Genomic DNA, 24997 nt, shown 5'->3' with positions numbered 1-24997 from the left:
TCCATTTAAGGACAGACTACATCACTGTCCTGGTTTCACTGATCACATTTAGAGGTTTCCTTCACCCTCACGAGGGATGGAAAATATTTTGTTGATGGTGTTACCAGGGGGGAAGGGAGAGGAATAAACCTTGTCTGATGCAAAGATGCCAATGCATGGAATGAAATACCATCATTATGGAATCAATACTGACATTTTGGGCAAGCATAACATGTCTGTGTTAATTACACTGTGACCATTCAAAGTTAATTGAATTAAACAAATGATGGTCATAAAATACACATTTTTCCATTGTATGTTCCATCTGCCTGTTGCTTGCTTATTTAGTGAGATAGCTGCCAAATAGCTGCTTATTTAGAGATTTAGCTGCTTTATTAAGGGCAGGGTAACTAAACTGGAGAAAGTTACTGGATAATTAAGTCTCCCAATCAGTTCAGTCTTTCAGTAACAATCTGGGCATTATCAAGCCAGTATAACATCTCTGACTCTTAAGGACAAGCTGAGTTAAAGGAATAAAGCAATTCACTTTTCTAAAGCATAAAGTATATATTTAACTATCCTGTGTAGACAAAGCTGCTACATTAGACTGGGTGTTTGCAAACCACATGACCTCACAAACGCTATCTTATCACATCACAGGTTCCTCAGACTGACCACAACCACTTAAATCAGGCTCTGCCAGCACAGAGGCTCTGTAACTTTGACACACACTAGTAAAGCAACTACATTTTTAGCTGCCCTTGCAAGAACTTTACTTGTGGGGAGGGAAGAATCTGATCATCTCTTGTTCAACTGTGCTTGCAAGATATGGTAAAAGAAAAGCACATGATTTATTGTGCTATAAAATTCCACCACAAGCTGAAATGCTTACTTTGTAAATCTGAGGGCTAACATATTTCCTTTCAGAGACAACACTTCTTATCAAGTAAGAAAACATTTATAGAGAGTCACATATTTTGAAAGCATTTGTCTAGTAAAAAAACTATTAGAAGATGTTAATGTGACTCTAGTCTGTATTGAGAAACAAGTGCTTTACAAGAGTTAATACAGGACTCTCAACCAACATTACTGAGAACTATGAACGGAAAACAATTGACTGAAGTAAAAATTGACTGGAATGAATCCCACAAATCTTAGCTGGTTTTATAAAAGTGAGCAAGTAAAATGACAGTTTCCAAGAGACAAATGTAGGCGTGCTCGTACTACAAGAAAAAAGAGTAGTAAACTTCTTCCAGAAGACACGGGGGTGGGGAAATAAGTGCGCAAGAGACTGAGTAAAAGAACATTTTATCTAATTGCAAATATTACAGGAAGAGTACGAGGCCTTTTGGGCTCTGCTGGTTTTTCCCTTGTTCTGATGAAAGAAATGTTACTTATTTCTGTTCCTCAGGTACTTAAATGGTGATAAATCTGATCTCTCATTCTCATTTGTACACATGATTTGATCCACTGCTATCCATCACTCTCTAAGTATGTCTTCAGAGAACTTAAAAAAATTTCTGGTAGGTTTAACTTTAACTAGAATTCACTTTCCCCAGTTAATTCTCATATCTCCATTATGCAAAGCTATGTTATTTACTCCAAGTTACTTGCTCTGCTTCTGAATGTAGTCTAGTGGTAAGCATTGAATTTGACTCAATGGAAGCCTAATAATAAAATTAACAGAGAAAAGGAATAATGCTTCCTCACTGGTATACCATCATCAAGCCCAGATGCAATTATGATGAGAGAAATAGGAGCTAGGAATGCTGCTAGCAGTGGCCAGCCCATCTCGTGCTACTCCAATGGGCCATAAGCAGCATAATAATTTTGTTCTCACCTATGGCCAATGCAGGAATCATCACTTAGCTGCTTGTAAAGATATTCCCTCATCTCTTCCAGGGACAGCCTGGATCAATCTGTGCTGGGGCTCAGAACCACTCACTGATTTAAGATTATTAGCTAATAATAAAAAAAACAAGGAGGAAATAATTTGACAGCTTTAAAACACAGTTTACCTACCATATAAGTTTATGGTATTTAAGACTAAAGGAACTGTTAATGTGGTTTAATATTTCATTTGGTGTACTGTAGTGCATTGAATTTTATTTAGGTATTTTATTGTGTGGCCCATATAGGTGAATTTTTTAAATCCTTCACACTGATGAGCTACAGTTCACTTTCCCTTCTCCATTTTAGCTTCAGCAGTGAAAGCCTAGCAATCTAATGCAAGTTGCAAGATGTATCCTTAATTCAGCCATATAACCAGTTACTCCTTTGGTCACAACTTATACATTATTTATCCTCAAAGTCATTACTTAAAGCATCTTGAATTTTATTTACACAAGCAAAATCTTTTAAAAGCATAGTATTTAATCTCCAACTTTTATATCTCTTCATTAAGCCAATCTTAAAATGTTAGCTCACCAAGAGCAAGATGAGACCAAGAGATAACACCTCTATCAGAATCTTACTGACTGCATTAGGTTCTTGAAACATAATATCAGATCCATTCCTAGATAAACTATACCTATGTGGACATGGAAGAGTAGTAAACTAATGCTCACTACTTCTTTGAAGAGCCGTCAAGTTTTCAGATACTGAAATGGGAAATACCTTTAAAAGCACCCCATTTTCTGCATTGTCAATATGCAAGAATTTAACCTCTAGAATTTCACTTAAAGGTACTATTATAAAGTCTTTTAAATGCCTGAAAAATTATTTTGGCAAAATAATAATGCTCCAGTTATTTGCCATGTTGTTCTTCTTAATCAGCCATGCTGAGATATTGTTAACTGGACAAGTTTGCAGAGAGTTTTCTAAATGTTAGAACAGTATGCCACACTAACATCAGAATTTTGGTTTTTGGTCAAATATCAAACACACCTGAATAAGATTTGCACATCATCCTTGCTTCTTCTCAAAATATTGCAACTAATTATTCGTCAAGAGGATATCTCATTAGAAAGAAACAGCTAGGAGAAAACTCTGTATTCTCCCTCTGACATTGGTCAATATAAGATGCATGCAGGAAAAAAAGGCAAAATATGTAGTGGTACTTTCACAATGTTCTTCCTAAACTCCAGCTATCAGCTCTCAATTCCTGGGGAGTGGAATAATCCCTGCAGATGGACAAATGCCATAGTAAAATTGAAAAATGGGCTATATCTTCAACATCTGTATTCCTGCTTTCTAAGAAAAAAAATGTCTTAAGTGAAGGAAGCACTGTTTCTGTATGTTGCTGTTGCCTTTCATAAAGCTGTCCTCTAACACAGCCATACAGATCTGCAGTCCCAAATTGTAGAGGCTACTTGCTTTTGTGAACTTCAACACATGTTCGACAGAATTCAGCTTTTAATATGAAAGCTGTCATAAGATTAAACCAAATCCAAACCAAATTTGAAGTACTGTAGTATATAAAGATGAAAAACTGAAATTTAACAGCAAAACAAACACATTAAAGGATTCCAAGAGAGCCAAAAATCACCTAACAGTGTGACAAAGGCAAACTTTGTAAAGTTTCATGTGAAACAACTTAAACTTAAGCACTTTGTCCTAAATCACAAAGTCTGAAAGACTGGAAACCACTTGCTTTTGTCTCCAAAGGTGTCTTGCGGTCTGCCAGTGTAGTTTGTGGGTAAGCACATCAATTCTAATCTTTTGTACCACCCCTGTAATCTAGGTAACACATACAAGCCTTGCAACATCCAACAGGAAGCAGAGGCAGCTGCTGGGTAATATATATAAAGTTACTGCACATACAGAGGGGTAGTGCATGAAATGCAGAACTTCAGCAGTTTATAAATCATTTAATTCCATTCAGTTTGAATTGAAAGGAAAAGGTGGGAAACTACAAGCAACCTCTTCCTTAATTCTCCAGTATATGATTTGTGTTCAAAAGAATAACAGCTTGTTCAAGAGTCACAGTTTTCTTAAACCTTCAAATTAATGGAAGCTTGTAACAGTCCAAACTTCCAAAGTATTCATTTCCACATAGCTTAACAGCTTTACTTCAGTACTACCTACTTAATGAGATATTCTCTTGAACAGTAAAAATGTTTTACAGAAGTTGCTTTCAGTTAACATTTCTGTATCTAATCAAAGGCAACTTCTATGAAGCATCAGTAATCCTCATGCAGCCTGAAAGTGTCTAACCACAGTACAAATCTTGCAGTGTCTGTGTGCTCATGCCATTTGTGTTACATCAGTTAAAGCACATGAACTGGAAGGTCAAGTGACAGAATAGACTGATTGCTAGATTTTATTTCTCCTGTGCCAAACACAGGGGAACCAAGCTTCTGTACTTACTGACAAGAATAACAAAAGTTGCTTCACAGAAGTTGCAGCCTGTGATAAAGCATTTTAAGTTAAAATCCCACTAAGCTAGAAGTTAAGAATGCTGCAGAGATAGCTTTAACAATGGGAGGGAAATGGAGGAAGAAAGAAAATGCTAGGTGGAAAGACTTCAAATTAATGAAAAGAAGAAATGGCAACTGAACACAGGATTCTGAAAAGGCAAACAGTGTCTAATAGTACATATTAAAAGCTCTCAAAGAAGTTTACATCATGACTTCCTGTTTGTGATGATCCTCAACATTTCAGGTTTTCACACTACTTTCAACCTTCAACAATAAAGTCCTAAGTCACAACCACCTAACAACTTTGTACCCAATAAAGCAGCTCAGCCAATAAGGAGAAAAGGAAGTACAGCACTTAATATACATGACTTATCACAGGATTAGCTACTAGCTAACTAGAAATACTTCAGTCAGAGTGTCCTTTCATTATGCATTAGCTGTTCTTTGAATTGATAAGTTGTGTAAAAGATTACAGGATAGCTGTCAGTAACTTTCTAGGCAATGAGCACAAAACCAGATATGTTTACTAAAGTTCAAAATGCAAGTAAGTAGTAATTGATCTACATGTATTTGATTTCTGAGTGAAGTTACGATTGCACTGAGGAATTTAAGAATTAATTCACTATTTTACATAACATTACAAATTTTGCTCAATATTTAAATTCTAACCCATATTTGGGTGTTCAAGTCAGTGCAAAGAAAGAGGTGCATGTAAATACATTTAAGATAATGTGCACAGAACTGCAGAATTGTTAAGGTTGAAAAAGGCCTCTACAGAGTCCAGCCACTAACCTAACCCTGCCGTGTTCACCACTAAAGCAGAAATTTACAGAAGTCTAAAAGTCTAGTAGAGCAGAAGTCTACAACTTCTTCTTACAAGGTTCTCAAAGCTCCAAATTCTGTTTGTTCTCCTGAAGTGTTCATCAAATATATGTTTAAGACTTACTCTGAAGTAGTCAATATTCAACTCAGCTTACCATGTTACAGAAATCCTCTGGTTAGGTATAAAAGGAATCAGGCAGGTAGTTTGTTAGAACGAGCTGAAAATCTAATAATTCTATTTGTAGTTATTTTACTGTATTTGAATGGTAAGAAAAAAGGTGTATTTTTCTATTTAATTACCTTATACATTTAATACCAATGTGGCTCATTGGTTCAAATTTGGGTGCCATACTACCAATTTCCAGTACTTGCAGTTTTATTCAGTAACAGGAACACAACTTGAATTGACTACAAGTAAGTCTTCTTATAATATTATTTGAAAGCTGACTATAGCATTAGTATTCCTAGATGAGTAATAAAAGCAGCTGAAATTTATCCTTCAGGCTGCAAGCTGCATTATATTTAAGAAGCATGCAAAATTTTGAGCTCAGAAAAAGATGACCAAAAAAATTGTATTTTTAAAAAGTTTTGTATATACTTACAAAAACTTCCAGCCAATTACCCTTTGTAATCTGAGTCCATTGATTCATCATTTGATATAGCACGCAGAGTTGCAACACATTGCTGATTTAGGTTACCCCATTGGAACGGGTGAGAGAAATATCTGAATACCAAGGGCCAAACTTTCCTCACTTAGTCAAGAAATGGTACAGCAGCAGCTTGCTGCACCTGTGCCATAGCAAACTCCCAGCCCACCTTTTAGTAACCAATTCAGCTTTAGACACGGGGCAGTAATAGTGACTCTCTGCTGGCCTTATTGGTGTTCCTCACCGATACCCTAGATTTGTCCTGTGCCTGGCTACTAGCCTGGCTTGCAAACACTGATGGCACAGTAGACCTATACAAGAACTCTGCAATCAGGATGGATTGTGCTGTTGCCACAACTTGGTACCATCACCATCTGATGGATGATATCACAGAACAGAATTAAAGCATATAGCTCCTCCAGGCTCCACTGATAGAGAAACATATACATTCACACTGCTGGCCAAAGGCACGAAATAGTACTTATCCAAAAGCCAGAATATGGACTTAGTCTGCAGCTACTTGTATTCAATATAGGATTTGGTCATTATTTTGTTCCATCCTTCAGATGGAGAACCTGCAACTTTTCTGGTGTAAAAATCTGTAAAAATGCAGTGCTGGAGAGGAAAAAAACGTTAAATATGCAGAATCAACATTGATGGCCATGCCTAGATGTTTCATCTTGTTTCACACGTATCCATCCCACTCCTATCTTAAATTATAACTTTTGCTTTAATTAACATTTGCATTTATGTGCAGCTTAAAGTTACACAATTACAATATATTAGAAGGTAACCATACAGTCACCAAGAGCTCTGTTCCTTTTCCAGTGCCTTTTACATGCTAACCAGTTGGGAGATTGTGGTTAGCATGTCACATACGCCATCACCCTATCTTCAGGAAGATGCATTTGCAAATGTGTAACGTTTCTTTTAGCTTTTGCAGAAGTAGAATCAGAAAGCATCTAGCCAAAAAACAAAGAACATGGTCATTAATGGATATATGCATGAAGACACTTCAGTGCAGATTTAAGGAAGTTGTTTATTTAACTGGCATTGACTGAATTATACTTCTAACATTTAGCAGTTGAGAGCAAACATTTTTGTCTCTTCCTGTTGCCATTTTCTTCAGATTTTGCTTTTTGAGGAAATACTGCAGGAAACACTACTTTCCCTCTTAATATTTTATTTAAAAACTAGACAAATAGATACGTAACAGTAAGGGTGAAAGGGAAAAAGAAGTCATTAGTAAACAAAGACTTCCAGGCTTGAAGAAAGTCTGTAAAGAAACATGGAGAATGCTGCCAAGGTAGAACATGTCTATTACATACAGAATTTCATAAAATCCTAGAATCACTAAAGTCAGAAAGTAAAATCTGTAAAATCATCAAGTCAAACCACTTCTTCTTACTGTTTCTATGTATGCTAGAATGATTTCCTCCCTATCGTGTTTACCTAGTTTGGAAATTAAAAAATTAGCCACCACAAAGCACATATTGGAAGAGGAGCACTCTTCTACATGGAATTACTCAAACTCTGCTATTATTGAAATTTATGTTCTTCATAGCATTTCCTTTCTGTCAAAGTGAGATGCTGATAATGATTTGTCTAGATTGAACTGTTTAGGAAATCACTAGTATTACTCAGAATTATCATTATTCTGTGAGCTTATGAACCTCATCTTCATTCCAACCTGTTCACATTAACTCATGCACATTAAAGATGTACAGTATTGCCTGCTTTCATGAGCAATCCAGTTGCTCAGCCAGGCATATAACAAATTATTGTATAGACAAAATAATGCAACAGCTTTTCAACAGTAATTCTACTTTTCCCCGAAAGCACTGTTTCTTACCTTTTAAACTGACACTGAGCAGAGGAAAAAGTCAGAGGGAAAAGTGCCTTATTTTGTTCATAATGCAAAAATACACTAAATAGCTGGCTTTCTGGGAATTCTTCAAGCAAGCAACAAAGCAAACTAGCTAGAGTGCTTTAATGGAGAAAGCCAGGTTATTGATTTTTAAACCTGTTTTTAAGTGAGCTTAATGATTGGTAAAGGTGCTGGACTGATGGGCCTAGAGACTATCCTTAATCTGTAACATAGTGATCTATAGCATAGACAACATTCCAAGATCCTCAACTGTGTTTTAAGTCTCAAGGGATTAATCCTAAAAGCTTGGATCTACTAAGATTGTTAGGAAAACACTATCTACACTTAAAGAAAGGATGTGTTTGTTTAATTAAAGGAAAAAGGCAACAATTAGATTGAATTGCTCTACAATCCTATGGTTTTAAGCAACACTTTCAGGGCTGTGTATGAAAAGGCTATAGAAACAGAAGCAGACTTCACTGCAAAGATGACCAGGCAATTTGTATTAGGTAAAATGTAGTATTAGGTAAAAACATTTCTTCACAATGCAGCATGAACTGAAATGAGCCAGTGAGCACAGGAGTTACATAAGCCATCTCTGTTTCAAGACCTTCTGATCTTTTTTAACAGAAAATTACTACAACTACTAGAGCAAGGAAGTTTGAAGACAGAAATTTCATAGATTGAAGGTTCTGACAGTTTAAAACTTAAAAATCTGTTAACTGATATTAAGCAAGCATCCTTTTTTTTTTTAAGCAATCTCAGTATATACCACATAAAATTCATCCTTGCAACAGCAAGAACCAAGAAATTTACTCATGGATTCTTCCACTTGCACAAATGAAGTTTAATTTCTAATTACAGTAGCCTTAATAGTTGTACCAAATAAAGACATAAAGGGGCTTATTCTCATATATGCAGTTCCAAGTGGAGTAAATGCAACATGATCAACTCATTAATTAAGAAAATTAAGGAAAAAGCCGAGATGGAACATAAATGTCAATCTCATTTAACATCAAATCATGTAACTAAACATTCTTTTGTTCTCTTACATCCCAAGATAAAGGCAAGATTCATGAATAAGAGTTTTATTGCATTCATTTAAAATAATGTACTTTGGCAAAAACAGGTACTGAAGATGTATTAACTATTAAATAAGCAAAACCTGCTACAGGTGAAAGGACAAAAGGTACAAGTGATCAGAGACTGTAGTATAATATCACTTACCTCATGATTCAGTTCAGCTATCTGATCTTTCAGTTCTCTGATGTACTGGTTAGAATCCGATTTATTAAGCTGCCCTTGAATTTTTCCTTCTTCTTTCTGTTTTGGTTAAAAAAAGGAATCATATTCAAGTTATTCAAAGATCTACTATATCAAAAATCTTATTTTAACCGTCTGCATATTTTTGCCACAAACAGAAGCTCTTCCCAGATACCACCCAGCACTTTCATTTGGTTGAAATTACAGCAGGTATTTAGAGGTGACAGTGGCTCAGACCAAGCTGACTCTCTCAATAGTACCAGGTAGGATGCTATGGTGGAGTATGAAGAATTAACAGCTTCACAGGTGGAATCCACATCCTATATACGTGAGATTGCATTTTAGTAAACCACTCCTACAGAATACTATCAATACATGGAACATATCTTAGTGTACTTTATTTTCACTAATGTAAAGTTTACATTTAGCAACAAGACATTTCCTTTTGTCTCCAAGTAAACAAAACCATTCTTTCCTTGCATTGTGGGACATGCCCTGGGAAACACTACATATGACAAGCCTTTTTCGTCCTGTAGGAAGAATTGTAACATCCAAAATATGGTGGTATTTGTCACGTAGGAGTTCCAGAGAGTATAAATGAAGAGAGAAATGTCCCCTAATACCAATGCTTCAAGAGGTATACAGAAAAACTGGCAAGTAAAAAAAGAAAACCAACCCAAACAAAAATACATGAAGAGGAATATGACATTCCCCTCATTTGTCAACCAAATGCAGCTCCTACGTTTCAGGATGCTTGAAAGGTTTCATCTGCACTGAATGCCTGCAGCACTGGTTTCCATCTTGTCCCTAAAGGGAATCCTAATGTGACTGAACCAAACTTGGCAGAACTGAGATAAATAATCACCCTGATGAGGAATGCACTCCATGTCTTCTGCTTGCTACTAATAAAATGCAGAACAACTCTGCTCTTGACTTTTTCCAGCTAAGTAATTTCTGAAGCAGCCACCAGCTCTAGAGAATGCAAGCACCTTGATTTTGTATAATTCTTTACCTTAACTGTAAATCACATACAAGCAGTATATTACAGAAATACAAATAAAATGGAAATATATTGTTTTTCTACCTATAGCTCATTTTGCTGAAGTTTTAATTACACTTGAAGAAAGCAAACAGTTTACTTAAACAGCCAAATTGAAAGTCATTTGCAAAGAGAAGTTAAATATCTTTTAGAATGAAAAGTGTTAACTGTTCTCAAAAATTAAGACAAAAAGCTTTAATGGAGAGGTCCCTTTAAAACACCCCTCTGAAATATAGGCAGGACAGGACTTTGAGGAGAGGTAACATGCTACCTTCCAAACCTTTTTCCTGAAAGAAGAGAACAATTTAGAACACTGTCAGTGTTGGCAGTATCAAAGCATTATCTCTTTTTTTGGGCTTTGTTTTTCTTGCAGTGAGGTATGCATTACAAAATTACCCCAAAAATAATTTTGTCATATTAATTCCCACAATCTGTAACATGGAAGAACAAGATCCTTTAATGCATAATTCCATACTGAACCTAGTTTCCAAGGTAACCTATGGCTAAATTCACACACACACAAGTAGTATTAATATTAACAGTATTACTAATAGTTCCTGTCCTAAATAGTTAAAAAAATCCCAAACACAGTCTAACCCCATCATCTCTCTCTACAAGAATGACTACTGGCCTATGAAACAAATGCAACATAACCTGCAGACTAAAAATACATCAGCATATGAAAAAATCTTCCTTGCTGTCAGACACAGATTCCACACAATGAGAATGACCTGATCTCTTGATGTAGCAGGAATATATGGGAGAAATGCTTGTCTTAAGCCCTTTCCCTCTGTTTGAAACCTTGACTTTCCCACTTAAGCCTCTAATTCTATGGACTCTACTATGTCACTGTACACTATGCAATCAAAATGCAACAGTAAAGTAAGATTTTAGCAGAAATAGAACAGAGGTGCCACAGTCCTTTTAAAACAGAAGTGTAATAAACAGCTGAGCTTACACAGAAACTGGGTGCACAAGAGGCCATGAAACAGGCACTCCCAAGGTCAGTATAAACTAACAGCAGAAGCAGTAACATTTAGCAGGTTGGGTTTGGCACACAAATAGCTGTTAGTGTATATCATATGGGAATTACAACTTCCATTACATTTAAGTGGTTTTATTGTTACTTTTTATTCTAGAAACAGTACTGTAAAGTTAATGCAGATATTACAGAATAATTGTGTGTATTTGCTCACAGAAGAACTGACTGTAGCTACAAGTCAGTTGGAGCTGAATGGAAGGCATAAGCCTGGCTTGCAAGATGCCCATTATTAGTGAACGCAAGTAAGTTTCAGTTTTCCTTTCAGAGCTACAGATTTTGTAGAGCTGGCAATTCACAAAAAAAAAAAAAAAAAAAAAAAAAAAAAAAAAAAAAGGAACCCTGCAATGGCATCTTCTACAAATATACTTTAAGAAAGGTCATGCTGTAACTTCCTCTTGCAACATTCAAAATTGGAAGCTGATCCTTTTAACTGGCTGCAAAAAAGTCACGTATTTCTAATTAAATAACCCCATGTTCTGTGGGCTACCAAGTCTGTCTGCAGTGGATAAATTGGAAGGATGACATAGAAAAAAAAATAGGAAAAGGCATCAGAGTTTTCTTTACAGCTGCTGTTCATCTCTGACCAATAAAAAAAGATATAGTCTACTAAGTTGATCACACCGTTGTCCTTTACAGATGCTTATGCAAGTGTGGTAGCAAACCACTGGAAAACATGCAGGAGTCAGACACCAAAGCATTAAAATATATTTTAATTTCTATCAAAATCATCTAATTTAGAGAATAAATAATAAGTAGACAGCTGAAAGCTTACATATATTTAATGAACAAAAAAGGTCCTTCAAAGTTTTATCTGTCATATTATTATTTTTAAGTTACCCAATATTCTTTAATATCGAATGACTGATATTTCTCGTCAATACATACATTTTTATACAACTACAAAGTATTACCATAATCTTCCAAATTGTTTCACCTTCCAGTGACATTTCATGTTAGAAAGTAATCTGAACCTAATGCAAAGATTTCCCACCCTCTGATGAGCATTCATTAATCAAAGGTAAATTTTAATGTGAGGAACTTAAATTTGGTAGTAATATTTTTTAACAGTAGCTTTTCATTAGGGGAGCTTGACACCACCACCTCCGCCTCCTTTTCTCCAAACTAAACAAGCCCAAAATCCTTAGCCACTCCTCATAGAACTTTATTTTCAGCCCTTTCACCAGCTTTTTTAATTATTACCCTATAGACACCTTCAAGGACCTTCATATCCTTTTGAAATCGTGGGGCCCAGAGCTGCACACAGTACTCAAGGTGAGGGCATACTATCAGTTACTACACAGTCACACTGACATAAGAAAAATTAAATTGCTTTCATGCAGCTTAAGTTCATTTAATGCTTCTAATTGTGGCATTTACTTTAGTAGGAAGTAGACATTTCACTCTGCATTGGTTGTATACTGTGCTTGAATAGTTTTGTACTACTGCGCTTGAGCAACTTTGCACTTCTGAGGAAAGCACCCAGATCAACTGTATGGGTTCAAAACTGAATGTTACGACTCCACTTACAATTTAGAAGTCTTCAAGGTATGAATATCACACCTTTTAAAAGAGAATAGCATAAGCAATTACGTGTTTAATTTTTTTAAATCTAGAGTTATACACATAGGATGTGGGCTGCTGGTTTGGTTTTTTTGGTGGTGGGCTTTGAGGGGGAGCACTATTATAGAAAATCTGTGATACTTGGAGAGGTCACAACACAAAAACTAGCTGGTCGCTAGGCAAATAATAGTCATTTTAAATTTAAAATTAATACACAGAGAAAAAGTCAGATAACATGTCAATAAGCAAAGTGTGGGTATTATCAGAATTGCAAAATACTGACAGCTAGCCAATTCTAGAATCTAGGAATTTGTTTGAAACATCCTGCAGTCACATGTGAATTAATCTTTACATCCCTGGCATACTGCATCTGCATATTAGCACCACTGCAGTGCCTACCTCCTCTTCCCAGAAGGGTTTTTAGAAAAGCAATGCCAGCTGGTGTTACACTGTAATTAAAGATGCCTCATCTCGATTTCACTGCTTTTGAAGATTTGTAACTCCTCCCTTGATAGTCTCTTCCAACAGACCAGCTCCACCAGCACCACCAGGGTTAGAAATCTGTGTATCAGGGTAACAAACATCCTCGTGGCAGGTATCACCTCTGCTCTAAGGACAAGTGCTTGGTAACAGTGTACACAGCCAATCCAACCCCCTGCCCCAGAGGTTGTGTATATAGTGGGAGTAGCACGGGCAGTGAAGCAGGAAATGAGCTCTGTAGATCAAAAAAACCCGCTGCTAAACCAGAACTTACTTAGGCCCCTTCACAGTTTTGGAAGCTCTCTCCTCTCTCATCCTGCTGTGAAGTACTAGAGTGACTGTACTTGTGTGCATACCAAGAATTACACTGAGAGCTCCTGAGAAGAAAAATCTGCACCCCAAAAATTTGCTCCTTGAAATGAAGAAGAATTCTGTCCACCAAAAAGGATCAACTGAGAATCACGGTTTTCAGATCACATTTAAATCCTCCTTTGTCTGGCTTTCTAAAAGAAAAGCATCTTGCAAAGCAGCAGCTAGTCTCAAAAAACTACCTGACGCCTACTGAGAACTCCTGAACATGTGGAGACCTTTCAAACTCAATCAGCATCAGGCCAGGATGTATAGCTGGCAACACAAGAGTGCAGAGACAGACTGCTTAAAAAAATATGCTGATTTAAAATACCCGAAACCATTACTGTATAATGGCCTCCCAAAATCAAGTTTAGTACTCATAAATAAAAAAGGGTTTCTACAACAAACAAATCACCAGGAACCACCTGAAAAACACTGGAGGCCTTAAGCCAGCTTCTGCTGCCCGATGGAAGTTTAAGATACAGAAGATCAGTGTAATTGAATTCTAGTTGCAGGTGTTTCATCCCAAGAGGTGTACAAGTTTTCTAAAACATTCAGTTATCACAACAGAATAGGAAAGGAAATATACATCAACAAGAAAATCAGCCATTTTAAATAATAAGAAAACATCTAGGGTTGTTTTCACTTTAATAACTGTGAACTTAAAAACACAGAAAAAAAATGGTTTCATAGGCAGTCAGAATACAGGCATGCTCAACAGTTGCTGTTCCTCAGATAACATCTTTACTAAAAATGACTGGAAGTTAGGATGTCTCCCTAACACCCTTAATTTGATCTTTTCTGTCCTAGAAATATTTACGTGGTAACAACTTGCCTCAGCCTCTTTTCAGGAGAGGCTTTAAAATTATTACTCTGTGGCAAAAGACACTGCATTAAAAATGTAAATGAAGTGTATTCAGAAGGGTAGATGTGGTAACTACTGTCCTTTCAGTGACTTTATAGTGACTCATTCTAGACTTTCAAAAAACACATCACTAACATCTCACACCAGTATTGATAAGAGTAAAAAAGGGTTTCCTGTAATTTGAAAAGATGGAAACAATTTCTTTACTGAACAGTCAGTACTTGGAAAAGTTATTAAACAGAGGTCATAGAAAGGCTTCGTTCTAAAGAAATAGTGCTAAAAGTTTAAACCATGGGGAGATTACTAGCACAATAATGGACTTCCTTTACAGTTGTTCTCAAAGCAGCTTTGACAGGGTTAGAGATAGGGTAAATGTGACAAAATTCTCTGAATCTGCCAGGAAACACAGCAGGAGGAAGTGATGTTACTGCCTGTCCAGATCAACCTAACAAAAAGAAGAATTAATTCTTATGGATATTTTTTGCTTTAAGATTACTCAGGTGTAAAACCAGTTTTTCATATTACAGGTATGCTCTCTATCACCCAACTCAAATCAGCCATGGATAATTTTAAGAGGATACTACAAGTCACCAGCTTGCATAGAAATGGAGGAAAAGGGATTAAGCTGCCAAGCAGAGGCTACAGCTGCCCCACTCTGCTTCCTCAAACAGCCTACACTTCCACTGGTCTACTGCTCCTCACCCTAGGCAGCTGAGTGACTGCAGCTTGTAACCGATTTTACCTTGTCTGAATTTTTCTATTCTTCCTTCAATTATTGCAGGGAAAACCTTAAAAAACCAAAACAGAAACAACATCAACGGACCAACAGGACTGCCTATATGCAATCAGAAGGAACCCTTGCTAATTATGAGGCCAGAAGTATTTGCTTGCTGCAGTTTGAAGCTATCAGTTCAGCTGAAAACAAGAAAGACTACCTTCCCAAGGAAGCAAACCTGAAGCTTTGCTGATTGACTATAGATATAGAGGGAGACAACATCCATTCCTTGGCTCTTTCGTCTTGGGAAAGGATGGGACAAACAGGATCAGACTGCATGCAACCTGACCAGGACAAGCCATTTAGTTGTAGGGTGTACATGTCTAGCCTTTGTGAGAAAGTGAAGCTGCACCATGAATATTGTGTTCTGTTTTGGGACCCTCCAGTACAAGACAGACATTGAGGTGCTGGAGCATGTCCAGAAAAGGGAAACAGAGCTGGTCTGGAGCAAAAGGCTTACAAGCAGCCGCTGAGGGAGCTGGGGGTGTTTAGTCCAGAGAAAAGGAGGCTGAGGGAAACCTTATCACTCTACAACCATGTGAAAGGAGGTTATAGCAAGGTGTGGGTCAGTCTCTTCTCCCAGGTAGCAAGTGAAATGACATGAGGAAATGGCCTCAAGTTGCCTCAGGTAAGGCTTAGATTGAACATGAGGAAAAATTTCTTTACGGAAAGGGCTGTCAAACATTGGAACAGGCTGCCCAAGGAACTGGTTGAGTCACCATCCCTGGAGGTATTTAAAAGACATGTCAATGTGGCACTTAGGATCATGGTTTAGTGGTGGACTTGACAATGCTGGGTTAACAGTTGGACTCAATTATCTTAAAGGTCTTTTCCAACCTAAATGACTGTATGATTCTATGTAAGCTTCTCCCCAGTGTAGAAGTACAAAAAACAGTAGCCCAGCCATCCAAAAATCCATCCTTCATCTGTTAATAAATTGCTCAAATGTCCTGCCCGAAGCCCAGAAACCTGCCAAATACATCCAAGTCATTTTTGGGAAGGGATGCCATCCAGAGGGACCTGAACAAGGGCCCATGGGAACCTCATGAGGTTCAATAAGGTTCAGTGGAAGGTGCTACACCTGGGTCAGGGCAAACCCTCATATCAATAGATGCTGGGGATGAATAAATCAAGAGCAGCCCTACCGAGAAGGACTTGGGGGTGCTGGTGGCTGAGAGGCTGGACATGAACTGGCAATGTACACTTGGAGCCCAGAAAACCAAACGTGTCCTGGGCTGCATCAGAAGCAGTGTCGGCAGCAGCTCAAGGGAGGGTATTCTGCCCCTCTACTCCATGCTTCTGAGACCCCACCGGGGGGCTCTGGGGTCCCCAGCACTGGAACAACATAGACTTGGCGTAGTGAGTCCAGAGGAGGCCATGAAGATGATCAGAGGGCTGGAGCACTTCTAGGAAGACAGGCTGAGAGAGTTGGGGCTGCTCAGCCAGGAGAAGAGAAAGCTCCAGGGAGACCTTAGAGCCCCTTCCTAAAGCAGCTACAAGAGAGCTGGAAGGGGACTTTTGACAAGGGCGTATAGTCATAGGACAAGAGGTAATGGCTTTAAACTGAAAGTGGGTTGATTGAGATTGAATATTAGGAAGAAATTTTTTACTGTGAGGATGGTGAGGCAACCTGGTCTAGGGAAAGGTGTCCCTGCCCATGGCAGGGAGACTGGAAAAAGATGATCTTCAAGGTTCCTTCCAATCCAAGCCATTCTGTGATTCTATGTTTGCCTCCCAAACATAAGCTGAACTGGCAAGTGAGAGAAAAATAACAACAGAGAGGAGTAAACAAAAGCTGAGAAAGTAAACTTTTGTTTCCACATAACAAGAGTTATAACATCAGGGCTTTTCTTTGTCACTTCTGGGGCTTAGGTATGTGCAATGTAAGTTAAACTTCAGTTGTATTTCAATTCTATGCTATTTTTGGTAAAGAAAGACCTAGAATATCCATCACGTATTGGACAACTCACTGCATTTCAATACACTTACACAAGAGTTTAAAAGCTCAGCATCATGAACTGAATGCTCAAACAGGGCAAGGTGACATTTAGATTATATTAAGAAATAACTTCTTAACATCATAATAAACTGACAACTTGTTGCAGAATTACATCTATTATTGAATGGTAGTTCACTCTCCATCCCTGTCATTATTACTAACCAAAACTAAGAGTGACCCAGAAACTGTGATTTAAATCTAGCATGTGTGTGTGTCATGTCAGATCAGTTTGTATGTAGGAGTAGTGATACTCTGCATTACAAATTTAACATCACTGTCTTGCACCTACACCTACACAAACATTTAAAAGAAAACCTCACAATTTAGGTTAAGCATTGCTATGGCCCCCGTGGACCTGGTAATGAATCCCTTAAGCTTCTCAGAAAAGCACCACCCCCTCAAAAAAAAGGGAAGGTTATGTGGTAGGCTAACTTCCTTCATTTTTATCGGCTTTGAAACAGCATGACAGGCAAGATCTATTTGTGATGCTCTGTGCATCTGTACTTTAATTGTGATACCTATGCTCCAAGACTGGCTAAATGTATTTCTGGTATTAAATATTGCATTTCAAGTCATTAAGGCAAGTCCTGATTAAAAGGGCCTCTGCTCCCCACATCAGGTGACAGCAATTACAGCAACAAGCTGAACAGAAGAGAATGGGAGGCAGCTCCTTCTCCATTGAGGAAGAAGTTACGTAGAGTTTCAATTTCCTTAAAAAGTGGCTTTTGTTTAAGCCCTGTTATCAACTGCATGTTTTATAGTTTATAAGCTTTGGGAATTCAGGATTTCCAACTCCTTTATTACATTTTCCTGGTGGAGGTGTTTCAAGGCTTTTGAGCATGAGTACCCAAAAAGGAAGTTTTGATCCTAAGTTTCGTATTTGCAGGCAAAACACACTGATCAAAAATATCTGCTTAGAGTCTTAAAAAAAAAACCAACCTATCATGGTTCAATAAAAGCATTTCAAGTCACATCTACAGTATATCAAAAATAAACTAACATTAGCAGAACTTATTTATGCTAAATAATTTGTTTTAAATATTATAAAGTTTACACTCAAAATCTGTATTTCACAATTGAAGAAGTTATCTTTCATGCTAGTGTAAATTAGAGATCAGATGTTCACCAAAAACCTAACAGTGCAAACTCATTAAATGAATGTGAACTTCAGCCACAAAATGACTTCATTCTCCACACTGTATACAAAGAAAGCACAGCCACTCTCACTTCTGTGAAGAAAATCAAGAAATTTACTAAGATCAAACTCAAGAAATCATTAGCAGGTGATAATCTGAGAACACCATAAAGATTGGAACTGGAAATGCACTTTGGAAGGAAACAAAAAGCCTAGAATAATAAAAGCATAACTAAAACTTGCACTGTGCAAAGTAGTACTTGTGAAAAGGAAGGAGAGATGATGTGGATAAACAACTGTTTATAAATGAGAGAGTTTATTTATATTTACTTTATTTAAATTTATTTATTTAAATTTATAAATGAGAGAGTGCAATATTACAACAAAACAGGGACTGTATGATCTTTGGATGTATTAGCCAGAATCATGAATATAGATTACTTTTCTGCACTTCTTTTATGTCTCACAACAAGGTATTATAAAAATCTGCATGTAATTCTGGGATCCCTAACTTAAGCAGAAATACAAAAAGGGAATAGGGGAGAGCAATAAAATGATGGAGCATGGATGATTTGATGAGTCAAACAACAGAAAACTAAGTCAGATGTATTTACACTAAAAAGTGAACACAATATGAATTGTGTGAGAGCTATCCAAAAACTCCCAACTGGGCATTAGGGGATTCACCATTTCATAAGATCCCGACCACTTTTTGAGAGATGTGTATCAATCAAATAATGGAAGTAGGATGGCATTTGAAGTCTGTGCTGAAGTAAAAATAATGCAAAATGAGTAGTACTCACTTCTCACCTACAAAATCACATTATTTAAAGTAACCTTTAAACTTTCCCGTTTCTTTTTTTTTAAATGTTAATTTGAGTAGAAGATTGACCTTAACTCAGCTACTCTCTTGTTATCTTACTAGATGATAAATGATTCATATGCAATGCTTACTGTACTTATCTAGGTATTTCTAATGTACTGATCACAGCATTATCTAAGCATTATACCATTTAGAGAAATGGCTGCTCTAACTTTTAATGGATATAGTGCCTGCTGAACTAGAGGTAATATAACAAAAATTCTTTATGCAAGCTCAATGAAATGTATTTGCACATTCCATATATGAAGAGATGACAAAGATACAACCAGTTGAGAAATCAGGGAAAAGGTGGCTTTGACACAATACAGTAAAATCACCTCAAAGGAAAGATTTCAGAGGGAAGAAACACAATAGCAACACCAGGTTTTAAAAAAAGTAAACCAGAGAGTAATTAGCTTGTAACTTAGTAAAAATAACCAAGAAAAACTCTGCAGCAGAATTCAGACAGGACAACAGTATATGAGTATAGAAAGGTCAGACTACAGTAAGACATCATCATTTCCCAAAGCCAAGAAAATATAAAGAACAGTTATTTCTGGTTTTCTCATCAAGGGAAAAGCAAGTTCATGGGATGGTGAAAGCTCCAGAAGGAACTGAAAGAGTAAGGAACAACACAGAGGCCAAAGGATGCATCTTGAGATCCTATGATGACATGGTAGCAGTAAATACTTCTGGTTTTAAGATTTACATAAAGGGAGTAAGAGTTTTACAATAAATCCTTCAATACTGATCATAGCAGAAGAGTAGTCACAGGAAAAAAGATAGTTGCTGGAATCAAAATGTATGCATCTTTTTATGGGCAGAGGATGTTTTCAATCTTGTCTATTAATTGGTAAGAAGTACCAATTACAAGAAAAAAAAACCAAAACAGAAGTCAGAGTTTAAAAAGAGTATTTTGCCTTTAACGTGGTATTTGTACAGAAGGAATTATTAACAGCTCACAAGTATGCACACAAGGTAGATTTAAGGCTTTGCTTGTATAGGAATTCAGCAATATAGCATTATCCCACTTGGCCCTGTATTTATAGTATGCTAATAAAGAAACACAGAGGAAGAAAAAACTTCGCTAAGTACGAAATCTAATCAGTATCAAGTTTCACAATTAATGCCATCGCTTGTTACCTGGATTTCTAATTCAGCAATATGCTGCTGGAGTTCTGCCACAGCTGCAATGCGGTCTGCCTCACGGAGCCGTACTGCCATCACTTCTTCTTTACTCTGAAAGAAGTCAGAAATGGGAGCTAGCTAGTACCAGTTTTAGCTGATTAAAAACTGGGCACTGCTTTTACCCGAAATCCTAAGTAGAGAAAACTTAATACACTGCTGTGAAAGGACCACTATTCTAAGAACTCAAATTTAATTTTAACCCATAGGAGTATGTAATAATCTAATATAAACTCTAAAGTATAATAATCTAAAAAAAAAAATCTGTGCAGTTTTGAAAACTTGCTGTTATCAATTTCCAGGTCCAGAAAACAACTGTCTTGTTTTCCAGAAATATTATACTGTAAATTAAGAAAAAGAATAAACATAATTTAAAAAACAGCTCATGCTTTAATTTTGGACTTTATAGAAACAGCAAAGCTACACAAGAGTTAGTTATTTCATCATTTCCTTTGTCCTAAAATATAAAAAAAAATGAAACAAAAGGAAATGCGTTCTCAACCTCATTTAGTCCAGCTATCTTAGTCACAGTATATAACAAAGACAGTTTAGAATAAAATACTAATGCACATAACCTACAATCGGCCTCCCACTGTAAGTTTAACCTACAGGTCTGTCTATAAATGATAGGTAATTTGAGTTTGAACAAGAGAGAAAGAAATGTCCTGTTTTATGAGGCAAGTCCTCAAGACTTCAGAGCAGTAAACAGTATTACATTATCAGTAACCTGGTACAACCACAGAGTGAAAGGAGTGTTAGATAATTAGTGAGCAATACTATCAGGTGAAGAGCAAACAGCCCTGCGGAAAAGACAGATTAGGCTCAGGTACACCTACTTTTATAGCAGACTGGTGTAACTAAACTGCATTTACTGCAAATCAGTTCCAGTACTTCCGTTATTTTAATCTGTGCTTCAAACTAACAGTACTCAACCACCCTTCATTAGACAGTATGGTTGAGATCAAATCAAATATAGCAAAGCTTATCTATAGAAGCTACTTCAAAACATGCTATTTTTTGGGTTATTTTAAAAAAAATATTCCCATAACAGAGGTGTATCATCCACAGGATCCAATTAACTGCATTTGTAATCAGTGGAGACCATTTCAGAAAAATCTATCGTGCTAGCCAAAGTTTAGCCGTTCTTGCTAAATTCTGTTGCATGGTTGTTCAAATAAAGGCAAACCGACAAGTCCACAGGATTGCATGTATTTAACTGAAAGCCGAAGGAAAGACTGGCTTGGTTTGACTTTGGTATCAGAGATGAATCAATAGTGTTGCTCTAGATGGCACTGATGCTTTATCTCAAACAGAGCATGTTCTCAATAATTACCACAGAAATTGATACGGTAGGAAAAACAAGACTGGGTGTAGGCACAAATCTTATGTTGTAAATTCTTTAGCACAACTGATTAGAAAGATCAGTGGTGAGTTTCAAGAAACAATTGGAAATTGAGTCCTTGCTGTAGACGCAGTAGTCAGATAAAAAGGGAAAAACATAACAATACACACCAGTGACAAAAACAGTTGCCGTACAGGTGGTATGAGATGCAACTGGCTACAAAAATTTTAACTTCTGCTTAAGCATTTCAAGCCATCTTTTAAAAGAAATATACAAGCTCCTGAAATAATGTACGAGTTTGTTATGCATAAAACAACTGGGGAGTAGAAAATCCAAGTATTTTTTTTTGAGGCAGTAGAATATTGCTACCTAGCCAAAACAAAAATAAAATTAGAGCATGATTTTAAACAACTTGAAAAAACAGGAAGAAAAAAACCAAAGTCAGTTACTAATAGAATCAGGAATAATTGTTGTTGTTTCTGAAATATAATATTGTAAAACCTCTTACAGTGTAAATTGTAATCTCTTTTCTATTGGCTGCAAAACAAGTTTCAGGACCTAATGTTAGTGTATGTCAGTAAAGATACTTCACCAGCTATTGACCATAGCTACTTTCAGAGAATCTCTAAAGAGTATGACTGGTGCTCTATTACTGTCACACTTTTCTCTAGCCCATGTTAGAACATTGTTCTACAAGTGTATTATCCCACTGAGAACAGTTGTGTGCTAACTCATTAATCAGGTTAGAGTATATTGCTCTCTTTATAGTCAACATAAAAGAGAATACTGACTACACACTCTCAATCCTCAGTCTTTCAAGGATTAATGAGCCCTTTCAGTATCAAAAAGCAATCAAAGTAAGTTATGGGTTATATGAAAAAGACATCACTAAGATTGTGATTATTTAAAAAAAAATCAGTAAAAATAATCTCAGCATTAAAAAAATAGTACTTAGGAAACCAGAGGTCATGGCAAACAAGAAAGTCAGTAAAAGCCATTTCTTCTAGTTAAGATTCAGTGTCTTTTTTCCTAAAAGCTTGTGATGGAGTTTAATGAGTCAGCAGAAGTCACCTCTTTGCTGCACTGTGGATTTGGGTCCCACTAGAAACAAATGAAACTGGCAAGACAGCAAAAAAAATGAAAGCCTGAAAGAGTCTGTTGTTGAGGTGTGTCTTTTTATATTATACACAGACACTTTTCTGAGCAGAACCATGCTTTAAAGTAAAACTTTATCTTTGTGGGACCAGAAAGAATCAGCTCTGTCAAAACCTCAAGTGGTTTTTGTGAGATGGTAAATTCAAGATGATATTGTCAAAATCGGTAAAAAGAATTTTGTTTTTATGATTTATGCTTCTCAGTTAAGACACAATTTTATCCAACAATGGCAGACAAGACTAAAATGTAAATATATATTAGCACTTCTCAGGATATTGTTTACCTTGCATTCAATCTCTGCTTGTCTACGTTTTGCTTCATTCAACTGAGCCAGAAGTCCTTTGTTCTGTGCAGAAAGATACTGCACCTTCTCCTGTAGGCTGGCGACCTCTTGCTCTGCCCTTCGTAAATGATTACTATTGATCTGATTCTGAAATTCATGACAAAAAAGGGAAACAAAATACATGTTAAGAGAAGGTTATTAATCTAACTCCCTGAAGTCTGACAAAACAGACTTAGAGATCATTTACCATAAAAAACTTTTGATGAAAAAGCATTCAGAGTTTTCCAAGTGTAATCAGAAGAGTTTGCATGACATTTTGTTTATGAACAGGATATTCAAATTGTTCTTAAACAACAGATGACTCATTGTAAGAACATTATTGCAAAGCTCCAGTAGATCTGTTTTTCCCAATTCGTTGCCTAGGTAAGGCAGATTTTTTGAACTTGTATCTCAGCTACACTATGCATCCAGGAAAGATCAGGTATGTCAGAAATACTGTCCACGCTTTTCTGTCCAGTGAATTCCTGAAAGCAACATGGCACCTTAGTTGAGATCAGTGCACAAGTACAAGTCATAGCACTTGTACCTGAAGCTGTGCACACCATACCATGAGAATGGCATTTCTTTCAGATGACAGCTAAACAGCATAAGCACATACAAAGACTCGATGTGTAACACTGAAGTGAGAAGTACCTAAGTAAATGTAAGCCAGACAGCAGACTCTCTATGCCCCCTACTGACCAAAACAATGTTGACACTTCAGTGAAAATATTACAAGGTAAGGCAAGAAGAAACTTAAGCAGTTGGTATAAAGTGATCCCTCTGTCAGAAAGAAGCCTTCATATGCCTTGCAGCTGGTTAATCTCTCTTCAATAGCACGTCCTTACATGCTCTCCTGGTTTCTGGAATTGCTGAACCTTGTCAAGTAAAGCTGTTGTTTGTTTAGTTTTTTGGATGCATAGATCTCTTTCAAAAAAGTTACATTTAGCAGGTATTTCATGGGAAGATTTCTTAGAAGTCTATTAAAAATCCTTCTCAATCATCAGCACATTGTGCTTACTAACTTGAGTTTACTCATATAAGATGAACTCACCACTTTAGTGCACTTTCAGGTGCTTAGCAACTTAATAGTTTTACAAAAAGAATCTTGGCAATCAAGGTACGATTGTCTTTTCTGCACAAACCTCAGCAGGGGTAACCAAGGGTTTTCTAGTCTGGCACATAAAAGGCAAACCTCGTGCTAAAAAACCCTGACCAATACACAGCTGCTTTGCTGAGTCCACAGCTTAGTAACCAGATTCATGACCTCAGCAGAAAATCTAGTATCAGCAATGTCACCTAAAGAAAGCACACACTGCCATCTAAACATTACTATTATCAGAATTGCCAATTAGATTTGTGGAATTTAAAACACCTTAAACATACTTTTGTTGTTATTACACCTGTTAAAACTTAATTAATTAAGATGCACACACATTCAGAATCTACCAGCTAATCCAAATGAGAAATTCAGAAAGCATAATCCTGGAAAATATTAAAGAGGAGACAATAAAGTTGTACTGTGTGCACTAGAGTCTCCCATCCTCGTCTAACAGAAGTAAAAAGACCCCGCATTTTGGAACTAAAGTCCTGCCTGTAGACGGTGAAGATCCTCATCAGGCATCTCCCTGATAACACCAAACTTCCAGCAACCAGCTCAATTCACATGTACTAGCATTCAGTAACATACCTGTGTTTCCATCTCCATCATTCTTTGTTTGGTCTCTTTCAGTTCAGCCTGAGTTTCTGCTTCTCTCAGCCGCACTGTCATCAGCTCATCCTGTAGCTCATTCACTGCATTTTTTCTCGGAGGATCTTTCCATCTTCCAGTGGTACGAGCTAGATGACGCTAGAAAAACAGCATGCTTTTGCTGATAGTGCCTGATCCTTCCTGGTGTTTCCTTACTTCACTTAAGGTCTCAGAGTTATATGGGGACAAATAGCTAGAG

At 36.9% G+C, this 24997-nt stretch overlaps 1 protein-coding gene across 5 annotated transcripts in view; it reads right to left on the bottom strand.

Annotated features, from left to right (window-relative positions):
- Positions 1 to 24997, bottom strand: part of EVI5 (ecotropic viral integration site 5) — a 62518-nt gene that overhangs the window by 9861 nt on the left and 27660 nt on the right. For all 5 annotated transcript variants that reach the window (XM_042030201.1, XM_042030204.1, XM_042030206.1 and 2 more), the window contains 4 exons: positions 24739 to 24897; positions 23010 to 23156; positions 20188 to 20283; positions 8901 to 8996 (listed from right to left, as the gene is read on the bottom strand). In XM_042030201.1, the coding sequence (XP_041886135.1) occupies positions 8901 to 8996; positions 20188 to 20283; positions 23010 to 23156; positions 24739 to 24897 (498 nt within the window). The remainder of the gene's footprint in view (positions 1 to 8900; positions 8997 to 20187; positions 20284 to 23009; positions 23157 to 24738; positions 24898 to 24997) is intronic.

The sequence above is a fragment of the Corvus kubaryi genome, unplaced genomic scaffold, assembly GCF_017639235.1.
Source record: "Corvus kubaryi isolate FWS band 111438036 unplaced genomic scaffold, C.kubaryi_AGA036_p1.0 37334, whole genome shotgun sequence".
Taxonomy (NCBI): domain Eukaryota; kingdom Metazoa; phylum Chordata; class Aves; order Passeriformes; family Corvidae; genus Corvus; species Corvus kubaryi.
The sequence above is the reverse complement of the archived record's forward strand: the minus strand, read 5'-3'. Positions and strand labels throughout refer to the sequence as shown.